The 20,216-nt window shown below is 40.2% G+C and overlaps 1 protein-coding gene across 1 annotated transcript; it reads left to right on the forward strand.

Moving 5' to 3' along the window:
* Nucleotides 1-3,751: 3,751 nt before the first annotated feature.
* PRXL2C (peroxiredoxin like 2C) lies at nucleotides 3,752-16,018 on the forward strand. The gene is given in 8 exon segments (XM_045562142.1): nucleotides 3,752-3,891; nucleotides 6,351-6,480; nucleotides 6,873-6,941; nucleotides 9,294-9,347; nucleotides 9,505-9,511; nucleotides 9,514-9,606; nucleotides 13,431-13,562; nucleotides 15,826-16,018. Coding segments are annotated over 8 exon segments (750 nt in total). The 3' UTR covers nucleotides 15,951-16,018.
* Nucleotides 16,019-20,216: the final 4,198 nt, after the last annotated feature.

Raw genomic sequence — 20,216 nt, forward strand, 5'->3', positions numbered from 1 at the left:
ACAGCAAGGTGGTCACTGGGGCAGCAAGTTCAGACACCACACACAGCTGGGCACACAGCAGGGACAGAGCAGCTCTGGATATCCCCACACATGCACCCCTGCAGCCTTGAGTTCCTGGGCTCCAGTGATCCTCCTGCCTCAGCCTCCAGGGTAGCACTGCAGGTGCGTTCCCCTGTGCCCAGCTAATTTTTTAATTTTTTTGTAGAGATGAGTCGCTCTGTCACCCAGGCTGGAGTGCAGTGGTGCTGTCACAGCTCACTGCAGCCTCTAACTGCTGGGCTCAAGCAATCCTCCCATCTCAGCCTACCAAGTAGCTAGGAATACAGACACACACCACCACATTCAGCTAATTTTTAAATTTTTTGGATAGAGACAGGGTCTCACTATGTTGCCCAGGCTGGTCTAGAACTCCTGGCCTCAAGTGATCCTCCTACTTCAGCCTCCCAAAGTGGGTTTTATTCTTATTCAAGTGTGGTAAGGCCAATAGATTAAGAAACGATAGCCATTGCAAAGATAATTTGTTAGTCACAGTTCCCAAGAAAAGAAGGCAGCCTGTGGCATGCAGGGCACATGGTGGAGCACCAGGGTTCGTCAGGAGGCAGAGGGAGGAAAAGGAGAACGTTGGCAAGAGTGTTTATTGTGGATTTTGTGGGAAGGAATGAGAGAGTCAGGCTAAGCAGGCTTAGAGTTAGATATTAATAGTTTGAATAATTTCAGTGGGCTTCAGGGTATAGAGGCTGCCTGGTTATTTGGCCCTGGGTTGATTAGGGCAAGGGAAATGCCCTTAGTATAAAAGCCCAAAAAGGAGGTGGTTGTGGTATATGGGCTCTGGATTGGTTAGTTGCACAGGAAAGACATGCTCTCTGGAGAGTCATGCCTTTTACTAGCTCTAGGAATTGACTAGCCCTGGGAGGACCAGTCCCTCCAGAGTCAGCAAGTCCCCAGATGTGAAAACTTCAGAAACACATGGTTAATACAGGTAACACGATACGTAACATTGTGTTCACTGCAAAGGAGAAATGCTCCATTACCACAGAGCAGGTAATGAAGGGTGGATTTGCAACTGAGATGCATATATTGATAACTAGCACAACTACATGAAAATTAACCATCCTGATTGAAGATTTTCAACCAGTTGAGTTCATCTCTGATTGGACGATTTTTTTAAATTTATTTTTGTCATTAGTAATGTCATCTTTGGAAAATTGGTCACTCTTTGTACCCTTGTTATGGTCACTTTGGTTTATTTCCCATGTCCATTGTGTCCAAATAATCAGTTTAAATGTATCATGGATATTTCATTCCTTTGTCAGAGATTGGTTCAGGGAAGGGCAGGTCTAAGCCCATTTTGGTCAATGAGGAGAGGTGTAGTGGGGGCCCTGGGGTACGGAGATGTTCCAGGTCTCTTCATTTGACCTGAGCTGGGAACTGCTGCTCTGTGCTTCTGGGAACCATCCTATGATCACGCGGGAGGCAGCCTGAGTGCAACTCCAGCACAAGGGAGGGCAGAGCCAAGACAATAGCTGAGGAAATTAGCCCTGATTATCCCACACTGAGAACCTGGCCTGTCTCTGGAATTTCTGTTACGTTAGTTAATAAATATTTTTATGATACAAGATGATTTTAGTGAAGTCTTCCTTGTTATTAGAATCCAAAACCATCATAGTTGGCACAAGTTCTCAGTCTACCTATTTATACTTCTGTATTATTTATTGTTCTTCATCACAATTATTTATTCTGAGCTTATGTCCCCAACTAGACTATAAGCTCCTTGTCTTAGACTTATCTTAGTTATCTTAATCTTTCTAGTTTCTAACACATGTCTGGTACATGGAAGTTGCTAAGTAAATATTTGTGAAGATGAATGGTACTTCACGTTGCATCCTGAGTATGGGGATTAAAGCACTGACACGAAGCACAGTTCATATGCTTAAGAACATTGACTACAGTACATGATGGTTAATACTCTGAAATACAAATATATTTGAGAATAACCAGATGAAACAGCCAAACCAAAATGAGACAATGAAACCCTTGACCTCTGCTTTTCTCTGGGCAAGGCTCTATCCAAAATACTGATAAGGGATATTTTACACTCACATCCCTTCATCCTAAGTAACTTCATGGCAAATTAACCTCTTGGGAACTGCATTACTCATTTCAGGAAAACCAAGGCTCATTAGTGACAGCAGCAGAGATGAACAAATCAGCAATGCACTGTTTTCACATTGAGGTACGGCCACAGAAGTCAGTAAGGTCTGTGCGTGATGCAGGCATGCCAGAGACATAGTGGTGGAGAAGGAAAGAGAAAACGAAAGGCAGGCAGAGGAGCAGAACAAGTAGAGGAAGCAGAACAAGAGGAAAACTTGAAGCAAAAAGAAGTTCATCCATTCATGAATATTTATTCAGCACTTTCTATGTACCAGGCTCTGTGGTAGACTCAGGAGATGTAAAGAACAATGTAGACATGGACCTTGTTTTCAGGAAGCTTATAGTCTACTTAAGGTAACCTACAGGAAATAAATACTTAATCACAATTGTAACAAGCACTTTACAAAAAAGTGTGCAGTACACCAATAACCAGAAGTTGGGAGGTCAAACTGGGCTGGAATACTTGATGAACTAATAACATACCTGCCCTCAGTCTAAGCAGGGATAAGAGCTCTGAGGCTCAACAGCCCCTGCTGCTTCTGGGTGAACTCAGGTCATGTTTAAGAAGGACCAGCTGTATACCTAGGTCCTTCTCTCCAGAGCTCAGAGAAGAGCATATAAGAGATGGGAACCAGCCTGGTTGCTCCCAGGTTCAACCAGGAAGCTTTGGGGAGCTGTGACCAGCTGTTGGGAGGCCAGTGTGAAAGTGGGGTCAGAGTTAGGGGCTGTCAACAAAGCCAGGAAATCTGGGCATCCACAGTTGGGTAAGGCTCATGTCTACAGCAATCTGACTGAAACAGGGTGGGTAGTGGGTTGTGCCAGACAGTTCTGTGAGAGGCCTCGGACCAACCCAGTTCTCTCCCCTTTCTCACTTAACAGGCCCAGCACAGTGGCTCACCCCTGTAATTCTAGTACTTTGGGAGGCCAATGTGGGAGGATTGCTTGAGCTCAGGAGCTCGAGACTAGCTGAACAAGAGCAAGACCCCATCTCTACTAAAAACAGAAAAATTAGCCAGCTGTAGTGGCGTGCACCTGTAGTCCCAGCTACCTGGGAGGCTGAGACAGGAGGATTGCTTGAGCCCAGGAGCTTGAGGTTGCAGTGAGCTATGATTGCACCTCAGGCTGGGTGATACAGCAAGACCTTGTCTCCAAAAAAAAAGAAAGAAAAAGAAAGAAAGAAAGAAAGAACGAACCATAGAATGTGCTGGGAATGCAACATCCTGAGATAGGGAGGGACTGGCCAGAATAGCCCAGGCTCTGATCCAGTTCCCTAGAAACAGGATGTCCTTCAATGCTTTGGCTCAGTGTGTCATACCCCCCAGGATACAAGCCCTATAAAGCTCAGGGCAGGCTGCTTTCCAGGCTCCCTCAGCTGCAGTGCAAGTGGGGCACACACAGATGAGACTCCATCTACCCTGGGCCGCTTTCCCGAACCTAGAGGGACCCACTCATGATGCACCCTAGGCTTCTGTTGCAGCTGGCTGTCTGTCCCTACGTAATAAATCCCCTCCATGTAACTTTCTGTGCATGCGGGTGTTCTGTCTCAGTGGACTCCTGACGAAGTAGTAACCAGTGCACAGTGAGCTGGCATCGCAGGTCGATGGGTGTCTGTGGACTGGCCGGCCAGCACACTGAGTGTGTCCTGTGGGCTCTGCCCTACCTTTTTCAGCCAGAGGGAAATGACAGTCCTGTGGAGACACTGCGACTCCCTGTCTGTTCGTACTCCATTCACACTAGCTGGTAAGGGCTGTCTTAGCACCACCATTCCTGTCCCATTCCACGCATTCACCAACCGACACTACTCACGCAGGCCTGCCGTGTGACCGGCCTGTGCCAGTCTGTGAAGACATGACAGTGATTCAGAAGGCAGGAGCTTACCGTCTAATTCAGAGGTTTCCAAACTTTCTTGCTTCATGGTGCCCTTAGTGTCTCAGTAGTTCATTCACAGCACTCCTAGGCCAAAAGAAGTACCTATCAGTTCCCTTTATCAAGAAGTTAGGTCCAAACAATAAGTATTTATATTCTAACAACTTAGTAGCTATTTGAAAATATAGTACAGTCATGCACTGTATAATGACACTTGGGCAACAGTCATCCACATATGATCATAGATACCATATTTTTACTGTGCCTTTTCTATGTTTAGATATGTTTAGATACACAAATACTTACCACTGTGTTACAGTCACCTACAGTATTCAGGACAGTCACATGCTGTACAGGCTTGTACCCGAGGAGCAATAGGCCACACCACATAGGCTAGGCTATACCATCTAGACTTGTTTGAATCTTCTTTGATGTTAGTGCAACAATGAAATAACCTAACGACCCATTTCTCAGGAAGTTTCCCCATCATTAGACAACATGTGACTGTATTTATAAATTAAAAGAAAAATTATTTTTATTTCAATCCTAAATAACCCTAATTACTTACTAATGAATGCATGTGCTGATTGGACACTGCACAACTCAAACCTTGGGATCAGATTGGACACCCCACCCTCATTTCTTCTTCCATACTGATTTTTTATGTGGTTCTAGCTTTTTACATCTGTTGAAAATCCAGCTTTGCAAAGATATGTCATCCAGAGAAATGTAGTGGAGTCTAATGTTGAAACTGTGAACTTTCTCTGGCTCACATGCAAGATATCTGTCAGATAACCCTCTGTTTTCTTCAAATATTTAAAATACCCCCTGTGAGTTCACTGTGTCAGCCCAGGGCACCTAGAGGGTATCTTGATTCAGAAACTATTTTGATTAGAAATTATCCTTAAAAATTTCTAAACCCACTGCAGGGCTTCTCAAACTGAGAGCACTTAATGTGTGCTCAGTAACCTTCACACAATTGGAAGCCAGAGCATGCAGGATCAGCCTCTCCTGCACCTTGTAGTAGAGTCACGTGGGTCACATATACCTGACTAGCACTCTGCCTCATCTAGACAAACGCCATAGATAAAGGATCGTATTTTCTAAACCCCAAATGGAGATTCAAGGGCGCATGAACTTATGAAGACAAAGAACCTATCAATGTTATCTGATCCTGCCCTGGAAAATCTTGGACACAGGGTCACCACCCATGAGCTACCCCAGTGAAAGATCAGCTTCCAAATCCAGGGCCAGTTGAGTCTCTCAAAAGCTGAGAAAATTCCCAAATTTTCCTATTTCTACGGGCTGCCCTAGGAAAAAAAGAGTTGGAATAGGAAGCATGGGATTTCCACGGAACAGATGCTAAGCCGCCTAATTCCATCGAGCTCATCCTTCCCAGCCCCGCTTTTACACGAACACACCTGTGCCTGCTGGAGGGTCTCCCTTGAAGAGCCTGGTAAACAGTCTTAGCTAGAAACGTTTTGAAAGTAAGACATGGACTCGTGAAGCACCTGAAGTACGTTTCTAAAATAGATTGATTGTTCCCACTGTTTAAAAGGAGAACTGTAGGAATTTTCTCGAGTGATGAAAACGCTCCGTATTTTGACTGGGGTGTGAATGACAGGGGTGAGCAATCAGCTAAACTTCATCTGTGGACAGAGGGATAGATAACGTGATAAAGTACAGAAAAATATTAATGGTGGAATCTAGGTGGTAGTTAAAACAATGTTCACTGTAAAATCCTTGCAACTTTTTACACGTTTAAAACTTTTCATGATAAAATGTTGGAAAATTTTAATTGAACTCTACAGTAAGATCTGTACGTTACAGTGTATGCTAATGATACCTCCAAAAAATTGAGTACTAGAATTAAGGATGAGAACAGAATAGAAGGAAAAACAAATGTACTGGATCATAGATGTGGTGGTTCTGGGTAGAAAGGTCCTTTCCATTCGCTTGGTAACTGCTTCTCTTGACTAGGTAAGAGCTGACGTTGGTCCAGGCGGCTGTGGAGGGCGGGGCTGCATTCTTCGACAACGCCTTCCTGGCCCCGGACAGACCTCGCTCCCTCTCCCCGCAGCCCTGAGAGCCGAGTCCGGGAACCCGCGCGGGCCTCGCTCCAGCCCCACTGAGGCCGGCGCAGCCCGCGGGAGACAGACACGCGCCGGGCCCGGATGCCCCCTCCCCCCCGCATCTGCGCGGCCCCGCCCCTAGCCCCGCCCCCCAGTGCGCAGGGTCGGGGGTGAGGGGCGCCCCCCCACACACACACCTGGGCCCGGCCGGAATGGACTCTGCGGGAGTCACTGAGCAGGTCTGCGGCCTCGCCGCCCCAGTCTCAACGCTGAGCAGGGGCAGCCTTTGGCATCCGCCGTGGCCGAGCTGCCGGGGCAGGACGCCTCCGGGAAGCAGGTGCCACTGGGCGCGCTGCTGCGGGAGCGCCGGGCCACCGTGGTGCTCGCGCGGGTGGCGGGGCCGCCTGGAGCGGGGACCTCGCCCGCGTGCTGGGCTAGAGCTTGCTGCCACAGCCCGGGAAGGAGCACTTCGGGTCCCCCGGAGGGTCTGGCCCGAGAATGGGTGTTGGCCCGGCCTGGCCCTTCCTTCTCCACGAAAGGCTTCAGGAATGTGAGCCGCTCCTCTGGCTTCCTTTAGCGGGAATGGGAAAACCACCCGCCAAGCCAAGGCGGCTCTCCCAGCTGGCGAGGCGGCGTGGCAAGGACGGGGTGCCGCCCGCTACCTTTTCCCTCCCGCTTGGGCGTTGAGTTTACTCGCCTCACGCGTACCGGAGTACGTGGTTCCTGCTGGACCCTGAAGGTGCTACGTTGCTAACTTGCCGTTTTGGCCTCGTTGGATTTCAGCATTTCCTGTGTTACATCTGCAAGGGATACGTGGAAGATCTGGCCAAAATCCCCAAGAGTTTCTTACAAGTAAGTTTCCTGAGAGCCAGCAGGAGAGTGCCCCTCTTTGGGGGGACCGTGTGAGAGTGGCTTGTCATTTGTAACAAGTGCAGGGAATGAGGTGCCCCGTACAGGGCTTGCAGCACTGGCACTCGCACACCGAGATCCCCTCCCCAGCACGTCTCTCCACCACCTCCAAAAAGGGAGACACACCTTAGAGATCTGTTTCTGCCCTCATTTAGTCGTCGCTGCCTGTTTGCAAATGTACTGACAACCATAATAATAAGTTTGATGTTGCCGGGTAACTTGCCTATTTCAAATGTTGGATGATAATGCCCAAAAACAAATGCTGGGAATTATTGATATTCTCTTCCCTTTATTTTTTGTTACATTCCAAATATTTATTCATTGTAGGAAAATACTGATATATCTTAAAGGTACAATTTTGCATTTGTTGATAGACTTCAAGTTTCATGTCCCTAGGGCATCCACGTATGTTTTTTTCTTCAGGCATACATAGGGTTGTCCCCAGGTGAGCTTTTTCAGTGAAGGCGTTGAGCAGCTTTTGTAAAACTAAGATCTGTTTTAGCAGTCCTTATAAATTGAGATGTGAGGAAAAAAAATTGGTGACTGATTAAATAACCCTACTTTTATCATTTATAGTTTTTTAAATATATACCTTTGGGGGAAATATACAGAGGTATTTGGTTTGGTTTGGTTTGGTTTTTAGAAACAAGGTCTGGGTCTCTCACCCAGGCTCCACTACATTGGCGTGGTCATAGCTCACCATAGTCTCCAACTCCGAAGCTCAAGCAATCCTTCCGCCTCAGCCTCCCAAAGTGCTGGGATCACAGGCATGAGCCACCGAGCTCAGCTGAGAATTATTGACTATGTCATTTTGAAAAATTTTTTTTTACTGTTCTTCTTCATGTTCTTTTATTCTCTTTTTTAAAATGGCCAGATAATAAATTATATATTTATAGAGTACAATGTAATGTTTTATATACATTTACATTATAGAATGATTAAGTCAAGCTAATATATCCATCACCTGACATACTTTTTTGTGGTGAGATGTAAAATTTCATCTTTTAGCAATTTTGAAATATACATTATTAATTGTAGTTACTATGCTGTGCAATAATAGATCTCTAGAAGTCATTCCTCTTTTCTAATGGAAACTTTGTACAATTTAAACAACATCTCCTCATTCCCCTTCTTTTTTCCCCCAGACTCTGGTAACCATCATTTTTCTATTTCAGTGAGTTACACTTTTTTATATTCTACCTGTGAGATCATGCAGTATTTGTCTTTCTGTGCCTGGCTAATTTCATCTAGCATAATGTCCTCCAGGTTCATCCAGGTTGTCACAAATAACCCCATATTTTTTACAGCTGAATAGTATTCCATTGTGATACCACATTTTCTTTGTCCATTCATCCATTAGTGGACACTTAGTTTGCTTCTGTACCTTGGCTATTGTGGATAATGCTACAATAAACATGGGAGTGCACATATCTCTTCAATATACTGATTTAATTTCCTTTGGATAAATTCCAGTAGTGGGATTGCTGGATCATATGGTAGTTCTATTTTTTAATTTTTTGAGGAACTACCATACTGTTCTCTATAATGGCGTACTAATTTACATTCCCACCAACAGTGTAGAAGAGTTCCCGTTTCTTCACATCCTCACCAACACTTGTTATCTGTCATCTTTTGATAATTGCCATTTTAACAGGTGTGAGGTGATATTGTGGTTTTGATTTGCATTTTGCTGATGATTAGTGATGTTGAGCATTTTGTCATCTATCTGTTGGCCATTTTTATGTCTTTTGAAAAATGTCTATTCATGTCCTTTGTTCATTTTTTAATCAGGTTATTTTCTTGCTATTGAGTTGAGTTCCTTATGTATTTTGGACATTTGTCCCTTATCAGATACACAGTTTGCAAATGTTTTCTCCCAATCTGTGGGTTGTCTCTTCACTCTGTTGACTGTTTCCTTGGCTGTGCAGGAGCTTTTGGGTTTGATGTAGTCCCATTTGTCTATTTTTGCTTTTGTTGCTTATGCTTTTAAGGTCATACCAAGAAATCATTGCCCACACGAATGTCAGGTAGATTTTCCTCTATATTTTCTTTTAGTAGTTTCATAGTTTTAGGTCTTGTGTTTCAGTCTTGAAATTCTTACTTAGTAAAAAAATCATCTGAATTAATCAAACAGTTTAACATACATTTTTTTGCTTTGACAATTTTGCTGTTTATTCCATTCTTCTAGAAGCCTGTAGGTGGCATTAGAATAAAACAGAAGAGTTGGAATAGGGGCAGTTGTATAAACATACATAATTTCTAATAATTTGTACATGTCCTTTTTTTTCTCCTAAGGGAGCAAATGTCACCCTTATAGTGATTAGACAGTCATCCTGTCATTATATTGAGGTAAATACCTAGTAAGTTGGGAAATTAGTGGAATGTTTTATATGTAAAAATTGCATTATTTGAACCACTAAATGTAGGCTAAATTGGTGGAAGTTACATGATCATTGCTTTTCTCTCATTTGTTCTTATAAAAATTACAACTATTCTCTCTTTTCAGCCTTTTTGCAAACTGGGTATTTTCATGACATCTATATTGATCTTGAGAGATAAATTTATAAAAGATTGGGAATGAAAAAAGGTGAAGAAATTGCCTCCTCAGGTAAGATATAGTATGTCTCAAGTAGAAAATGCTGGTATATTTTCACATTTGCATATATATTCATAGGGAAACATGGTAAATTCATAAATCAGGCTGCTTTTTATGATTCTAATAAGTGTTTCAGGTAGACTAGACTCCAGAAGATTCATTTTCTAAGTGTGATGACGTGAAAGGCTGTTGGCAAAGTACTATTGAATGAAAAAAGCACATTGCAGAACAATGTTTTCAGTATACAATTTTTATGAAAACAAACACAATTTTCGTAAAGACTTACAGTATGTGTGTGTGGGGGTAATGAAAAAGGTTTTAAAAGACACTATAGTGTTTACCCTAAGGATGGGAGTGAGAAAATTGGCTTTTGTATTTTTCATGAGTATGTTTCACTTTTGTAATTAAAAGGAAAATAATATTAAGTTTATGTATTTTTACACCTCAACCCCATGGCTTTAAATCCTCCATCTCCATCAATTGAGGAAGTCCAACTTATCATTTGAAATCACCCAACTCCAAGGGGCTCTTAATCGCTCTTCAAGCAGAAGTAAATGCTTTCATCATTTACTTTAATAGCACCTTGTACTTCATTATATACTCTAGTATTGCACTTAACGTGGCCAGGTACTATAGTTAGTTGAAGAGTTTGATATTTCATCTTTATACTGTCTATGTTTCCTGCCCTTACCATAATTCCTTGTAATTAATAGAGTTTACAAAACGTTAGTTGAACTATGTATCTATGTGTGTTTCTGAAATGCCAGATAAGAGAATTCCACTCAAACTCAAATCAGTCATTCTCAACAAATATTATCAAGTTCTTGCCTGTGACACTCACTGTGTTGGGTGCTCCTGGGAGGACAGTGATAAAATACACAGTCCCTGCCATGCAGAGCCCATAATCTACTCTGAGAGACAGACAGGAACAGCCAATTACAATACAGTTGAACAGCTTATGGTGGACGAGAGCATGTACTGGGAACACCTGTGTTAGAAATGCAAGTGGAGAGAAGGATCTGGAAAGGCTTCTCAGAGAAGATGAAGTCTTAGCTCACTCTTATAGGAGTTAGCTGGGTGAAGTGAGGGTGGGGAAGGATGCTTGGGACAGAAAGTAGCATGTGCAAAATTACAGAGGCATGAAAAAAACGTGACTCCTCTAGAAAAATGCAGGTCCCTACCTCTGGCTAGAGTCTAGGAGCCAGTTGGGGAATTGGTATGAGCCAGGTATAGGTTGTGGCCAGTTCATGTCAAGCCTGGGGTGACATGCCAAGGAGTTGGGATTGATTCTGAAGGGAATAATACAAGTCATACAAGTATTTGAAGCAGAGAAGTGAGACAGTCGTCTAACCTGTGTAGAGGAGGGATTGGTTAGATCAGAGCCAGGGATGCTCACGGCAGGGTAGTAGTACAGTAACAGGACAGAAAGAAATGACAAAGCCTCAGGTGGAGTTGGAGAGGAGAGCATGGATCAGGGAGCTATTCATGAGGGAGACTTCCATGATCCTTTTACTGATGTTTTTAAAGAAAACAACCTAAACCTAATTAGAACTAATGATGAGCTGGCATTAACACTGTTTGCTCTTTTTTCTCTCTCTCTCTCTTCAGTATGGGAGATTGCAGCAGTACAGATGGTGAACCTTACTTTTTGGTACATTATTTTCATGTGCTATAACAGAGTCTCAGCATATATAAGGTCTGTTTTCATTTAGCACCTTAGATATAAACTGTGAGTTTCAGTTTAGTAACACCTTACCATTCATTGCCACAAAAAAAAAAAATTCAGAATTGCAAAGAAAACAGATGACTTCTAAACCAAATATATACTTGTAATTATGAGAGGATATATTCAAATCTTTTTAACTGCTTTGACCTGTGTAAAAGCACTGTATTGCCAAACAAAATATTATATTCTCATAGAATAGTTTTTTTAAGGTTCCTCCCTGAAAAGGCATTAAGCATAAAATAGCATAAATTTCAGAATCAGTCTCAGAATACAAAACTAAGGCACTAAAAATATATTGTACAATTGTAATTTAAAATCAGTGGTACCCATTTTATATAGACAAAGAATAAGAAAATAAAGCTGTTAGGTGCAAGGGAGTAATGAGTTTGTAGAAGACTGAAAAACAACATGAGTTTTACACATAAGAACTAAATTCAAAATTAGATTGTGCTTGACAACAAAAATTATTCAGTTCTAGGCTATGGAATCTCCTTTAGTTGAATTTTTAAAATTTCTGAAATATTAACTGACCGATTCTTTGGACATATGGAGATAGTTTGGATTTCTGAACATGTATTTTAGATGTAGAATCCTGTAACATAGTAAAATTTAATACTTTACTCATGTCTTTAAGCTAGTGAGCCTGTATTTGTTTCTTGTTAAGATGAATATCAATTATAATGTAAACCTGAGAGAAATAAAACAGCTGGAGAGATGGAGGGAAATAATAGGTATTTGGAAATATTAGGAAATCCGGCAAGTCAAAGGCTGCACAGTCATTGAAATAAAAAGCTAAAAGCAAGACATAAAAGGCAGGGATAGGAGAAAAATAAGTTACAAGAAGAGTAAAGAGACTGAGCTTCTTTGCTTAAAAGGAGTGGAAGTGAAGGATCAGTCACTGTGAGAACAGAAACAGAAAACTGACAGCCAAGGAAATATGGAAAGGTCACTGTGATACCTGTTGTTACAGCTAAACCCCAAGGTCTCAGAAGCATGATGTGGTAGAAGTGTATCTCTTTTTATTTTAAATTTCAAGAAGGGTATATCTGTTTCGGTGCCTTTTCTCCTGGCAGCAATTCTGGGACCCAGGCCCTTGCCATTTTCAGCCCAAGCCTTCCAAGAATGTGGAAGGAACATGGAGAATCACTGTGGGAGGGTTTTAGGAGCTTGGCCTGGAAGCAGCATACATAGTTTCACTCATCGTTCAGCACACAGTCGCGTGCCTTACCCAACTGTAGGGAAGACTGGATAATACAGTTTAGATCTGGGCCCAGAAAGAGGAAACAGGTTTTGACCAATATGTAATAGTCTGTGCCACCATGTGTCTTGAAAAGGAGTATGGCTACCTATTAGTAGGTAAGAGACTAAAGAGTCTAAGTGGAGAATTAAAATGGAAAGCACTACTAATTTGAGAAGTCTATATCTGACATTTTTCTGTGGCAGAAATTAATGAGTCTATCATCACTTCCTTTAAAGCAGTAGTTCTCAACTGGGATATTTACCCTCTTCTCCCAGAGGACACTGGGCATTGTCTGGAGACATTTGGTAAATGGTACTCCTGGTATTTAGTTGGTGTAGAAGGCAAGGATGCTGCTGAACACCCTCCACTGCACAGGATAAAAAAATGATCTAGGCCAAAATGTCAATAGTGAAAGGTTGAGAAATCATTCTTCAAAGGGAAAAAAAAAAAGGACAAGTAGGAAGTAAGGTGAACACAAGAAAGATAATGTTTTCTATAAATACATTATCTTCTTAGTATCTCAAGAAATATAACATGATAACATCTAAAGACAATTTTTGGCCAGGCGCAGTGGCTCACACCAGTAATCCTAGCACTCAGGGAGGCAGAGGTGGGAGGATTGCTTGAACGCAGGAGTTCGAGACCAGCTTGAGCAACAGCAAGAACGTGTCTTTGCAAAAAAACAGAAAAATTAGCCCGACATGGTGGCACACACCTATAGTCCCAGCCACTCAGGAGGCTGAGGTTGGAAGATCCCTTGAGCCCAGGAATTTGAGGCTACAGTAAGCTATGATGATGCCACTGCACTCTAGCCTGGGCAACAGAGTGAGATCCTGTCTCAAAAAGTAAAGACAATTTTCAATATTTCAGGACAGAGCCCCTACATAAAGTCAGATCTACTCTCAGGAAGCCTTCGGAGCCTGTGGCGGGCAGTGACTGGCCCTCTCTTTGATTTTCAAGGAGACCCAGCTCAGCAAGGCGGAACCCTCATTTTAGGCCCAGGTAAGCATCAAAGTCCAGGTTCAGCTGTACAGTTCTTGTGCCTTTTACGAGTCCAGAGGCCACAATGTCTTCATAAAATAGACACCATGTACAAATAGATAACTCAACACAGCAGTCAGGATACTGTGCTTTGTGGGGAGCACCTTTTGTTTTCAAAGGCTTTTGTGTATGTTGATGTCTATTTGATGAATGTACCTGTCATTCTGTGCCTGAGTGATTTTTCAGGTATTTGGGATAGGGAAAGTCAACCGTAGATTGATGATTTGTATATGGTTATAACACTCCTTAAAAAGTTCAGTGGAGGCGAACATTTCTGAATAGGGGAAAATCATCACGTGCTTTTCTTTTGTCAATAAGATTATCTAGTTTTTATACCTAACAAAACTAGGAGACTTGTTCAGTGTCAGAAAGTAAGCCAGTGCCAGGGACAGCTCATTCAGTGAGAATGAGATCGAGGGCCAACTTATAAGTCACATACTGTTAGCAGCATTATTGATGAGTCTGGACTGCCTGAGATTTCCTTTAGCTCCACTGTGCTACACGGTTGAGTGTTAGATCCCTACCATGCTCAAGGATTGCAGGAAGGGACAGATACCCATATAAGACAGTGCCAAAAACCCTAAATCACTATGCTGTAAGCTCATTTTTCTTGGCTCTTATGCTTCTTCAAAATTGTCCACATTAGAGTGAGCATAGCTTCTAAGAGCTATAAAATTAATATTTACTTTCATAAATTCCAGATTTTTAAAAGGAAATCTTTAGAAGGAGGATTTTGACCAAATGTCATGACTTTTTGGCTTTTTGCAGTTGGAACACTGTAGCTAAGATCTCGTTTTCCCTCTCTGTCATGAATTTACACCAGTTAGATCAGCTAAAAAGAAGCCCTGTTTTAGGAGAGTGAGTCCTAGAAATCAGCCCAGAATGACATTGGGCCATGTTTTTGAATGACTGTTTCCATCCTCAGACCTGGAAGGGTTGTTTTTTGAGTTCCTCATCTCCGTGTCTCTGAATCCTTTGGCCACACCTCCAGTTGTATAAGAATAAAGAACACATGGAGAGCATCATTTGTGTGCCAGGTTGGGAACAAACAGTTGTCCCTCAGTATCAATGGGGAATTGTTTCCAGGACACGCCTGCCCCTGCCTCAGATACTAAAATCTGTGATCCTCAAATCCTTTATGTTAAATGGTATATTTGCATATAACCTATGCACATCTGCCCATATACTTTAAATCATCTATAGATTACTTACAATATCTAGCACAATGTAAGTGCTATGTATTTGTTGTACTATACTACTAATATCTAGGGAATAATGATTAAAAATGTCTGTACAAGTTCAGTACAGACATAACCATCCTTTTTTTTCCTGAATGTTTTTGATCTGGTTGGTTGAACCTGCTGATGTGGACCTGCAGGTACCGAGGGCCAGCTCTACTTATTAGGGAGAACACTTTGATAGTACCCACTGGAAAAAAATGTAGCTCTGCTAAGGAAAAGAGCTCGGTGTACTTATTTACACACATCTGTATCATGGTTAACCCAGTATTTCATTTTGCCTTATTGATACTGAGCTAATTTATGATATTAAACCTGGTGATTACTGTAGATGGCAGATGACTACAATGCAGAAAACATGCTTATTGTAATACTTACTTAGTCTAATGTTTTAAGCTAAAATTCTGCTCTCAAGTCCAAGAATCAAAGTAAACAGAAACCAGATAAATTATGACATATTTTATTTGAGCAGATAAAAGATGGTGGACATCTAAGTGTATTGTAACTGATTGTCTTAATACTTTAGTTTTGAGCCTCTTTTGGGCTATGATTATAATACAGATAGCCTGTTAAATCAATATTTGGGAATGAATTTTTTTGAAGCAAGTGATTTATTCCATTATTATATTTATGAAACAGATGTGATTTTCCAACTTCATATCTATGTTAGTTCTGTATTCTGCCTTTCTGACAGGATGTTTTATTTAATTATATTTAATAAAACCTAACAGAAGGTTATAATTTAAGAATCTTGCCCCTTGGCTCTCATAAAACATTAAGTATCACTCTTATTTAACCACAGGTCCTGTCATGGTTTAGTTGATTAAAAATTATTATGGCATTATATAGGGAATATAATGTACTTGAGGTAATTAATTTTTCCCTTTGGACTAATTGAAAGTTGAAAAGCTTCCTTGATTCTAGTAAGCAATAAATCTAATGACTAATACTTAATACGCCTCAGCCTTTCATTCTTACTCTTCTAGGTAACCATGTCCATTTTATATACAATAGGAATAGGTTGGATCACAAACCCATAAACTCTGTTTTATAGCTTGTAGGAGTTCAGCACGTGAACTTTACAAGCAGACTTTCAGTTATCCATGTGTGACTTAATAGGGAATCTGTTGCTTTCAAATGCACCCTCAGGAATGTGACCCTAACTGCTGGGTTATAGTATCATTGTATATAATGTCTAACTTGGAGGCCCTTCCTAGCCATTGAGGGGTTATGAAAACATCACGAAACCAGGTACCAGTTGAACTGTGCGCTGAGAGGCATTAGTTATCAAAAATGTGGTATATATTTGTAATTTTAAAGCTTTTAAAATTGTGTACAAAATAACAAAATAAATATCAATATATAAAATGTGCAAAATAAAACTAAAAATACAAACTAAATATACAAAATATAAGTAAAAGCTGTAAAAGTATAAATAGCATTCTTTAAATTATTTTACATTATAGTATATCGATTCAATGAAAGATTTTTTATTTGGCAATTAATATCATAAATTCTTGTGAAGAATATATAAAGGGAAGAGAGAGCAACTCAAGACCATATTATTCAGTGAATAAAGCAAGATGCCAAATTCTATAAACAATACAACTATATTTTTATATGTGTATATTTATATTTTTATATACTTAGAAGAAAGAAAATAAACACACGAGAATATTATCAGTAGGTATCTCTATGTGGTAAGATTACAGGTGTTTTTATTTTCTTTTCCATACTTTTCTATATTTCCTACCTGCTCTGCAATGAGCATGATTGATAATTTGGGGAGAGGAAAAGGTCTTTAAACATGATAATGACAATTGTATGTCATAACAACCTCTACAAAAGTGCAAATTACATAGGCTGCAGTTCATGTTTCTGATCTAATTACTTTTTTCAGGAAGTATGACAAACCAAACTTCTCACATTTAGCCCTCTCACATTTAGCCAATGTCCAAAACACCTTGTCACTTTGTCACTACACACCTACTATTATCTATTTCACTAGGATTGGGGGGGTGGCCAAGGAAAAAAATTTTTGTTTTAGATATTTAAGATATGTATTTAAACATGGTGAGTATGCTTTTTGAAAAGAGATTTTAAGAATTGTTTAAATTTTAAAAACTTTGTAACTTAAATGTATGCTATGGTTTGGTTGTATATTCCTAGACAACTGCTATTTCTCACCCCCACATTGCTCTTATTTAGAGGCTTCTTGTCATCTTTTATTTTTCTAGAATCTTAATATGTTTGGTTGGAAAGTATCCCAGAAATTCTGATGAAAAGTCAAAATCAAAATATTGGTATTTATTAACAAGTATAATACTGCTTTGAATACTTTTATATAAAGCACATGAAGTCACATAAAATATATTTAATGTATCAAAATATTTGAATGTATTTTCACGTCTTCCCAGCCTCCTTATGATTTTCTTAATAACATTTTCTTTAGCTTACTTTTACAATAAAATACAGAAAATAATACATATACAAAATACATGTTAATTGACTGTTTATGTTATTGGTAAGGCTTTTAGTCAATAGTAGGATATTAGTAAAATTTGGGGAGAATCAAAAGTTTTATGTGGGCCACGAGTGGTGGCTCATGCCTGTAATCCTAGCATTCTGGGAGGCCGAGGTGGCAGGATTGCTTGAGGTCAGGAGTTCAAGACCAGCCTGAGCAAGACTGAGACCCTGCCTCTACAAAAAATAGAAAATTTAGCCAGTGTGGTGGCACACACTAGTAGTCCCAGCTACCCTGGAGGCTGAGGCAGGATGATCACTTGAGCCCAGGAGTTTAAGGTTGCAGTGAACTATTAGGTCATTAAACAGGAAATGTCCAATTTCAAATCAATCAAAAGTGTAGTTTATTATATCCCAAACAAGAAGCGATACAATTAATCAAGTATGCGCCTAAACTATTGACACAGTTTTGCCATTTTAATGGTAGCTGTCTATGCCAGGAGTGAAGAACCCTGGAGAGGGAGTGGCGATGAAATCACAAAAGGCATTTTTTCACAGCTTGTTGAGAATTGAATAGTTTTCCTTGCATGAAGTGGTCCAAAGCCTGGAAGAAGTGGTAGTCAGTTGGTACAAGGTCTGGTGAATACGATGGATAACAGAGTTCCTAAGTCCAGCTGTGGTAGTTTTAGCAGCATTGTTTGTGCGACATGTGGTCGAGTGTTGTTTTGTAAGAGTATTGGCTTGTCTCTACTGACCCATCTTGGCTGCTTAATCTCAAGCATCCTCATCATTTGTCCAAGTGGTTGCAGTAGACATCCGCTGTAATTAATTGACCAGGTTTCACGAAGCTGTAGTGGAAAATATCAGTGCTGGATCACCAAACAGACACCATTAGCATTTTTTTATGAATATTCGGTTTTGGTCTGTGTTTCGACACTTCATCTTTATCCAACAATTGTACCAAATGCTTGCAATTGTCAAAAATATCCAGATTTCATCACACATAACAATATGGTATAGAAATGGCTCGGCTTTACGTCGTGACAGCAAAGAAAGGCAAGCTTTGAGATGATTTCTCTTCTGATGCTCATTGAATTCACACAGAACCCATCTATCCAGCTTCTTGACCTTGCTGATTTATTTCAAATGGTCCAATATTGTTGGAATAGTAATGTCAAACCTTGCTGCTAATTCACACATACATTGAGATGGATTTGCTTCCACTATAGCCTTCAGCTCATCTTTATCCACCTTGGTCTCAGGTCACCCACATGGCTCATTTTTAAGATTAAAATCACCAGAACAGAACTTCTCAAACCATCTACATACTGTGCGTTCATTAGCCACATCCTTCCCAAACACTTAGTTGATATTTTGAGCTATCTGCACTGCATTGATTCCACAATGGAACTCATACTCGAAAATAACATGAATATTTGACTTATCCATAGTTTCACAAAAATTGCTCTAAAAAAATTTGAAAGATAATCAAAAGCCAAAATGTACGTTTGCAAGACAGAGGATGTACCATCACAATAAAAATAAAATAAGAAGTGTCAAAGTGAAATGTCAGAGATATCAACCATCAAACTTAGTACTTAAGCAAATTGGACATGTCATACTTAAGAACCTAATATATTGCCATCACTGCACTGTAGCCAGGGACACAGAGCAAGACTCTGTCTCAAAAAAAGTAAAAAGTTATATGTGGATTTTCAACTGCATGGGGAGTCAGCTCCGCTATCCCCCATATTGTTCAAGGGGCGACTGTGTTTATGAATATATACCACATTTTTCTAAGATAGATAAATGTTCTTTATGTGGCTTTAAGGAGGCACAGTTACAAAAATACAGTGCAGTGGTAAATTGCCCACCCAAACAAATTTATTTAACATAAAATTACATATAACATATGCTGTGAACTTTATAAACATATTTCCACCTCTGGTCATATATTGGACTTGAAATTCTGAAAAACCTCTCTCCAATAAATACATGAAAATACTGGATAAAAGAATAAATATGATCTAATACTTTCATGGTGGTAATAATTTATCAGGCACTATTCCAAGTGCTTTACATACATTAACTCTATGGAATTTATATTATCATCATCATCACTCCCATTTTACAGAGAAGAAACATCTTTTTTCTAGCTGAGCTTAAAAGAAAGTGAGGAAACTCCACCAGGGCCAAAAATGGAAGCAGAAACCAGGCTGATGACCATGTGTTGAAGCCATGGACTGCCCTGAGGAGCAGGAATTCACGAGAGGAATTAGGGAGGGCTGTGTCTTAGCCAACTCAAATGCCTGGTACAGTACAGAGTTAAAACTAAGACCCTTGCATAAAGTAGGACCTAAGACCTATGCCTTAGGCCTGGGACTTAAGGGATACAACCTTATAAGAATATTGTGGTCAAATCCATCCACAGTTTGAGGGACCTAGTGAGAAATTTGTTGTAAAACTTCTATAATGAACTACTGTGGAGATAAGAATCTCAGTAAAATGAAAGTACATGTTTAATTTAAAAAATCAAATATTTTTTGTTTGTCAAGAAAATTGATGATGAACTAGTCATAAAATGTTTGTACCGCAGGGGCCAAAGAGGTAACACTGACCATGTGAGTCCTGGAAGACAAACTTTCTAAAGAAGTAATATCTACTTCAAAGTTAATACTTATTTTAAGAAGAGTGTTCCAGAAGATAATTTAAGATGTGCAGTTGTAGAACACATGTGGACGCATCATTCTGTAAAGAATGATTTTTCATTTAGATGAAAGAGTTCTTTTAAATTAGTTTCCTTCTTTCTCAATTCCAAGTTTCTTGAGCAAAAAACTTTGAAAACAGTTACAGGATGCCAGTTTTTTATCAGTATTATCACATGCTTTAAATAGAAAATCAGATTAAGTTCATT

The sequence above is a fragment of the Lemur catta genome, chromosome 10, assembly GCF_020740605.2.
Source record: "Lemur catta isolate mLemCat1 chromosome 10, mLemCat1.pri, whole genome shotgun sequence".
In the NCBI taxonomy this organism is placed as follows: Eukaryota; Metazoa; Chordata; class Mammalia; order Primates; family Lemuridae; genus Lemur; species Lemur catta.